We start from the raw sequence: 7,641 nt of genomic DNA on the forward strand, positions 1-7,641 counted from the left end.
CGTAATCAACTCACTTAAATAATTATCATGTAGGTATAATCACTATAAAATGCATGATGAAATGAATTATGCATACCTTACATAGGTGTGTTTGCTAAAGTTCACTTGACAACTTAAACTTTAGATATTCATTTGAATATGGCATCATGGAGAGGTCCATGAAGATTAACAAGTTTTTTATAACTATGTCAACAGTTACTCAAATTCAATTCAACAACATAAATAGAAGAATTTACACCCTTGTCCCCACAAAAAGACAATTTAAAAAGGCCTCAAGATATTGATTCCTTGATTGATATAGCTTTCAGACTTAATGCTTAGGTTATTCGGGCTTTCAAAAGCAAATTGTATCAAAACCCACTAAATTTCTCAGTCTATCCAAAAAGTACCAAAAAGTTCATTTAAATACTGTGCTAGCAATAATAATGAAATTAGTTGACTTAATTTCACATTGTTTATATTTCAAAACTTACATGTATTTGGCCCAAAGAGGAGACATAAAAACTGTAATACAAGAAGTTGCATAATTTTATAAGATAGGATAGGGCTTATTAAGGACACAAAGATTCTAAAATGGGAAGATTCTTTTCACAATAGGGTAGAATATTTGAAGTAAATTTAGTTTTATGAATTTAAAATTATAAAGATAGAATGATAGGGATTAGCTTTGTTGAAATTATCCAGATGTTTATAAGAGAAATAAACAAGTCCACTATCATTTGGAAATCTGAACATACCTCTCTCAGAAGATGATATTTGGAAAATAAAAAAGTATATAGATGATACAAACTAGAAAACCAAAGAAGCATAATCTAATACAGAAAACATCACACATGACAGTTCTAAAACAGACATTCTTTTAAAAAATCAACATGAAACATTAAAGAAATCACATTCAAGGCTACAACTGCTTCCTTCACTAAATTTCAAAGTTTTTATTATAGATTTGACATTTTCTGACCAAATTAGAATAAACCTAGAAAGATTATCCTCTCACATAGACTAAAAAATTTGAAAATTATTTTTCTAAGAAACTCAAGAATCAAAGAAATAATTTTAATAGAAAATTCTATGAATTGAATGATTGTGAAAATACTAATAGGAAGCCAGAAGAAAATGATAACTTTAAATGTTTATTTGAGAAAACAAATAAAGATCCAAATACACAAGTTTAATACCTGATAAAAAATTTACAAAAAAAAAAAAAAAATCAAAACATATTCTTGACCTAAAAACAGAAGCCAGAAAATGATCAACATACTACTACAAATCAATGAACCAGAACAAAACATGCAACAGAGAATCACAAAAGCCAGTCTTTCAGCATTCAAATATTTGAAGATGAATGACGATCTGAAAGTATGGTACAAGGAAAAGAAAACAGTAGAACACAAAAAATGTATCAGGAATATAACATTAGGCATCACAGAATAGGCTGCATATTTAGAAAATCAGGGATGTAATCACTTCCTCAAACACAGTAGTGATCCCACTGTTCATACATTCAATGACACATACAGGAATGGAGGATGAAAGCAACAAACAAAAATATAGAAACACAAACATACCAGCACAAATAGAAATACTAACTCACATATCACAGCCCAATATAGAGAGGGCTGGGGGAGGTGTGGTCTTTATACTTTTTCACTATTGCTCTTTATTACCGTTTCAGTTTGCTACCCTGTTGTCACACACGCTGCAATCATCCTATTGACTTGTTCATTCTCATTATGCACCAAGTGGCCAGTGACTGGTCAGTTAAGTCCACTTCTGCAGCTTCAGTTCATAGCAAATCAGGGCCTGGTACAAATCAGAGACTCAGTAAACATTAGGATCAGTAATTAAAGTTAGCTTCCCACATCTAATCACCTGCATAAAGCATTCACCTTCTCCCTGAATTAAGCTCAGCATATTTGTGGCATATCCATTTGGGTAAGCAACCTCTGATGCCCCAGGCCAGGGCCCCTTCCCAATCTATATTCTCTCCATTCACACCTGTCCAAGCATCTATCATGTTGTTGGCCTTTGCGTGTGGCTCTTCCCACCAACATGTGAAGATAAGCTGACAAACAGGCAGCTGAGAGAGCTCCAGGGTTTTTAACAAACAGAATCCAGAGCCTGCCCTGACCAGGTATGTAGTCAAAAATCAAAATACATTCAAAGAATTTAAGTCCATCGTGCAATGAGGGTGAGGTGAGAGGGCTGGAGAAGAGGAAGAAGAGCCAGACTAGTCTAGGGTAGGCTGGGCATGGGGAAAAAGTACTAAACTTCAACCATAAATAAACTCCTTGCTCCTTCCCACATCCCATCCTTTCCATGAATAGTGGAGCTCGGAAACAGAGATAGATAGACCAGAGACCCTCCCTCCTGACATACTGCAGTCCAGGGAAACCACGTCCTGAGTTGGAGTCTGACCTGCTCTAGGATTCTTCTGTATGTTGCTGTCTGCCAGGAAGCCATGGTAAGCCTGCATCTCCAACAGACTGTGGGTTGTCAGCCTTGGGAAAACAAGGTATGGGCAGTGAGTAAGGTCTACCTTTCAGTTTTCCTCTGTTTCCCTGCCCAACTATTCCATCTCTCACTCACGTTGGAGGACACACCTACCTCTCTTCCCATGGTGTCCTGAGTGTTCTGTTCCTGGGGCTGGGTCACCTGCTGGGGCTTATTCTTAGGAAGATCCAGCTCCTGTGGTATCTCTGCTTCTGCCTCATTGAACAGCTGCTTACCCTGCAGGGTGTATAACAGCTGGAGGAAAGTCTGGTGCCTAGAAGGAAGATGTGGGTATTAAGAGAGGGAACTTCTGCTGGACAACCCTGGGTCTGCAGCCCACGCTCCCAGCCTCACCTCTGCAGCTTGTCCTGCTCCTGCTCTGCCTGCTGCTTCAGGGTTCCGACTTCCTGATATAGTCGCTGAAGTTCCTGTTGAGCTCCTGTCTGACGCTCCCTCACTTCTGACGAAGCCTCCACCAGATTCTGCAAATGCTTCTCCTACCAGGAGTGAGAATGCAGATATGGTTCCTCAGATCCTGAGGTCTTGGAGCCATTTTCTCAACCCTCCAGCTTAGACCTAGCTGGGGTTTCAGATACACAGATGAATAGAGGGACTCCACTCATTTTAGGCAAGGCCCGGAGCTTAGAAAAAAAGGATCAAAGTGAGTTGTTCCAAGGTGAGGCATTCTGGAGGGAAGTGGTGCAAAGAATGATAAGACTTATTTAGTTTGCTATGTGCCAGGAACTATTTTAAACACTTGCTGTACCAATTACTCAATCGTCCTAACAACTCTTTAGGATAGAGGCTATTATTTTCTTCATTTCACAGATGAAGATACAGAAGCAGAGAGAGTAAGGTGACAGTTCAAGAGCATGCAGTGGTAAGTGGTCATGCTAGGATCAAAGTCCATATGGGTCCCATAATATAATGCCACACAGGAGAAAGTGGGATGAAAATTTTCTAGGCAGAGGACTTGGCCCATGCACTAGCATGGTGGTGGGAAGAGATATTTTCCTAGGGAAATGGACCTACCTGTTGCAGCTGCCACTGCTTCTGGGCTATTCTGAGTTTTTCCATGGCCATTTGCTTCTGCAGGTAAGCGAAGGAAGGGAATGAGGAGAGGAGGAGTGCATTTTTATTGTTGCATTTCATTTTTTAAATTAATTTTCTCTTACAGCAGGTCCTTGTTGGTTATCTATTTTAAATATAGCAGTGTGTCCATGTCAAATTCCCAATCTATCCCCAGCCCCCTTCCTCTCTGGTAACCATAAGTTCTTTCTCTAAGTCTGTGAGTCTATTTCTGTTTTACAGTAAGTTCATCTGTATCTTTTTTTAGATTTCACATATAAATGTCATCATATATTTGCCTTTGTCTGACTTACTTATGCAAATAGCATTATATTATTTTAATGGCTGAATAATACTGATGAATGGATAAAGAAGATGTGGTACATATATATAATGGAAGATTACCTGAGTCATATGGTTGAAAGTTAAAAGATAACCAGTGGATCCAACCTAGCATATTCACCCTTTTCTTCCTCCTCTCTGCTTGCCCTTCCCTCCCCTCATCATTGGTTCACCTTGGCCTGGAGCTGTTTAAGGGCCTCCTGGAGCTGTGCCTGCTTTATTTGGGCCTCCTCCACCTTGGGCAGTGCCTGGGTCAGGGAATTTGTGATGACCTCCACATGCTCTTGATAGGTGGCCTTCAGCTCTTTCCATTGCTCTTTGGCTTCAATTGCCTTCTGCCCTGTGGAGAGCCACCAAAAATGAGTATATAAGTGAGGTAGGCCCACTTGCCTGTAGTACTGTGGCTTCAGTCATCACATCAGCCAAACAGCTGACCTGACTGATGTTCCCCTTTCTTCTTCACTCAGGGAAGCCCCTATCCGAACCCTGAGTCCACTCACGGCTTGTGTCTTCAGAAGCCAAGGGGCTCTGGTCCTGGGCAGTTTCTTCCTGAACCAAGAAATTCTGCAGGAAGTCTACTACTTGAAGCTGGCTGCAGAGGAGCTTGTCTTTCTTCCGAGAGTCCTGTTCAGGAGGGTATCAGCAGGGAACATTCTTACCTTCTTGTAATAAAGGCCAAAAAGGTTACCTTCCAGTCTGCTCACCATTAATGCTGCCCAGTATCTCAACAAGAGGATCCAGGAGCAGCTCCTGGCTGGTGAAACGCTAGCTTCCATCTTGCACATACCATCACAAACTCAGCCAGGATCTGGGCAGGCAGTTCAGCCTCCTCCTGAAGACCTACAGGCTCCAGGATGTCTGCTACCTTGGACAGGGCCCTGAAGGGGCAAGAAAACAGGAAAAACTGCAGACTCCTGAGGTGCTAGTTCTAGTAAATTTGTGTGTACATTGCACATATGTGATTATGTGTATTAATGCTGAGTCTTGTCCTGACTAGCAGCTACACACAGGCTTGAAGGGCCACCTGAGACCAGGAATGCGTGTGCATGGAAGACTAATAAGTGAAATAATAAATGAGGAAAAATAAGCAAAGCAAGGGAGAATAATAAGCGTGGGGAAAGAGCGGTGATTTTAAATAGGGTCTGTTTCACCGACTGGAAACCTTTTGAGGGGACTTCCCTAGTGGTTTAGTGATAAAGAATACGCCTGCCAAGGTAGATGTTACAGAGTCATCCCTGGTCCAGTAATATTCCGCATGCCACGGAGCAACTAAGCCCGAGCGCCACGGAGCAGCTAAGCCCGGGCACCACAGCTCCTGAAGCCCTCGCTCTAGAGCTAGTGCTCTGCAAGGAGAAGCCACTGCAATGAGAAGCCCGGCACCGCAGCTAGATAGTAGACCCACTCATTGAAGCTAGAGAAAGTCAGCGCAAAGCAAGAAAGAAGACAACTGGGTTTCTGAAATCAAAGAAATATACAGGGGATGGGACAGCGCCCCGCTCAGAGACACAGCCTGGGAGCAAGGTCTCAGAATACTGGAGGAGGAGCTAAGGACAGGGAGCTGGATCCCTGGGTCTAGGCTCTCCAGAGTTCTTCCTTGTTGGTGGCTGGAGCAGTCCATTAGGAAGCGGTAACCGGGATAAAATAACTCACAGCAACAGTGTATGCTGGGACAAGGGTGGCAGAAATTAAACGGATTTCCCAGGGTATCTCCTGGGGTGGAGAGTCTCCTGTTAGGATGGTCGACCTGCGAAGAGATGTGGGGGCTTGACAGGGATGTAACCCTCCCCTTTAAGTACACATCTCTGGGGAGCCTGCGTTAGTGGTGGGGAACCAACAGTCTCTCATATGCCTTACTCCCGGAGAGCCAACCTAAGACAGGGAGTTTGGGGTCGGTCACGATCACTTCACGGCAGAGCCGAACCCCAACAGCTATAATGGGTTGGGGATTACTGATTTTACTCGAGGGTGTGCAAGGATCTTCCCAGCCCGCCCCCACCTGCAACCCCTGCCCCCCCGCAAGCCCCCGGGCGGGAGACACTTACTCTCGGGCTGCAGCCTCCACTTCGGACTCCGCAGCCCCCATCTTGCTTCGGGCTGCACTCCAGCTCTACCCTGGGACTACTTTAGATCCACCGCAGGCTGCGCGCCGGAACAGACGATTGGATGTCGGGTCAGTGGGCGGGATTCAAGGAATCTTTAAGCGCTTTCATTGGCAGGCCAAGATTGACGCATTGGCGGGTCCCGTTGTTTGGCGCAGGCGCAGTTCTCGCTGAGCGCGGCAGGCGCGCAGTTCTACGCCTGCGTAGTAACCCGTAGGCTGATCTAAGGCGGGGAGGTGTGGCTTGAGTTTGTTCCGCGGCGCGCGGCCCAGTTCTCCTCAGGCTAAGCGGCAGAGGAAAACATTTGTCTGTATGGCTTTTACGGGTACCTTTCAACAGTTCCTTTACTGAAAAAGAAAAAAAAAAGTTCTACTGCTGTTGAAGGAGAACGCTGGGTCTGTTTCCAAGACAATTAGCGTCAGTAACGAGTAACAGTGACCCTGAAGACTGAGGAAACAAATCTTATCAGTTCAAAAAGCTTACTGTATTTACAAGGTTTTCCAGACTGCAGAGTAGGGAGAGAAAACTTAAGCAGAGCCCAGCGAATTGCCTGCTTTGACAGGAAAGAGCTGCAAGTTTGGGGAAGACCAGGGCAGGTAATGTTCTTTTCAGAGTATAACAAAGACGAGAGTTGTTCAGAGAACCTGGAGTTCTGTAGAATTTTCTCCAGGATTCTACTGAATTTTGAGCATCTTTTGGCTGAGGAAACTACCCGGAAGGGGATTTAAGGATTCACCTAGGCACAGAAATAGTAATTCGTTTCACCGATCTCGCTGGAAAACTTCCTAATCCATGGTTATTGGGCATTGGTTATTAGAGTACACAGACAGGTTTTGCCTTAATAGTAAGCAGAGCATTCGCCCTAGACGCCTCACTCTTCTAGCGCATGTGTTCACAGTTGTTTCCCGCTCTTTGGGATCCTATGGACTGTAGCCGGCCAAGCTCCTCTGTACACGGGATTTCTCAGGTAAGAATACGGGAATGGATTGCTGTTTCCTTTAGGGGATCTTACCTACACAGGGATCCAGCTGGCCTCTCTTTTGTCTGCTGCGTTGGCAAGCTGATTCTTTACTACTCAGCCACTGGGGAAGCCTTCACTTGTCTAGTGCCACCTAACAAATCTTAAAAGCACGTCCCAAGTGGATCAAATAGTTAACAAATCATTTAAGTATATAACAGACCAAAGTTCAATAATATTTATAGGAATACAAAAATGTCCAGCAGCCAAAGGTACAGTTGACAATGCCTGGCATCAAAAACTACCAAGCTTGCCAAAAATCAGGAAAAGAAAATCCATATTTAGGAGGAAATCACTGATCAGAATAGAACTAGCTCTTGGAATCAAGGGTATTAAAAGTTATGTTCAAAAAGATGGCACAGGGAAGGATGTGAAAAAAGTGGACTGCTCATGTTGCTAGTAGGAATGTAAAATGATGCATCTGCTTTTGGAAAACAGTTTAGCGCTTCCTCGAAATGTTAAACTTACCAACTGCTAGTCAAAAAAGAGCACGTACTTGGGCTTCCCAGGTGGCTCTAGAGGTAAAGAACCCGCTTGCCAGTGCAGGACAGCTAAGAGATGGGCGTTCGATCCCTGGGTCAGGAACATTCTCTGAAGAAGGGAATGGCAACCTACTCCAGT

At 43.7% G+C, this 7,641-nt stretch overlaps 1 protein-coding gene across 2 annotated transcripts; it reads right to left on the reverse strand.

Moving 5' to 3' along the window:
• ZWINT (ZW10 interacting kinetochore protein) lies at positions 1,120-6,065 on the reverse strand. 2 transcript variants are annotated; one of them, XM_018041718.1, is made up of 9 exons: positions 5,946-6,065; positions 4,691-4,781; positions 4,404-4,527; positions 4,077-4,243; positions 3,526-3,582; positions 2,848-2,990; positions 2,608-2,767; positions 2,419-2,501; positions 1,120-1,803 (listed from the first exon to the last, which is right to left on the reverse strand). In XM_018041718.1, exons 1-8 carry the CDS (start codon positions 5,984-5,986, stop codon positions 2,424-2,426), a joined length of 861 nt encoding a protein of 286 aa, XP_017897207.1. In that variant the 5' UTR covers positions 5,987-6,065; the 3' UTR covers positions 1,120-1,803; positions 2,419-2,423. The 2 variants fall into 2 exon arrangements, with proteins under 2 accessions (XP_017897207.1, XP_017897209.1); XM_018041720.1 differs by lacking the exon at positions 5,946-6,065 and having other exon boundaries at positions 4,608-4,694.

This window comes from Capra hircus, chromosome 26 (assembly GCF_001704415.2).
Source record: "Capra hircus breed San Clemente chromosome 26, ASM170441v1, whole genome shotgun sequence".
NCBI classification, from domain to species: Eukaryota; Metazoa; Chordata; class Mammalia; order Artiodactyla; family Bovidae; genus Capra; species Capra hircus.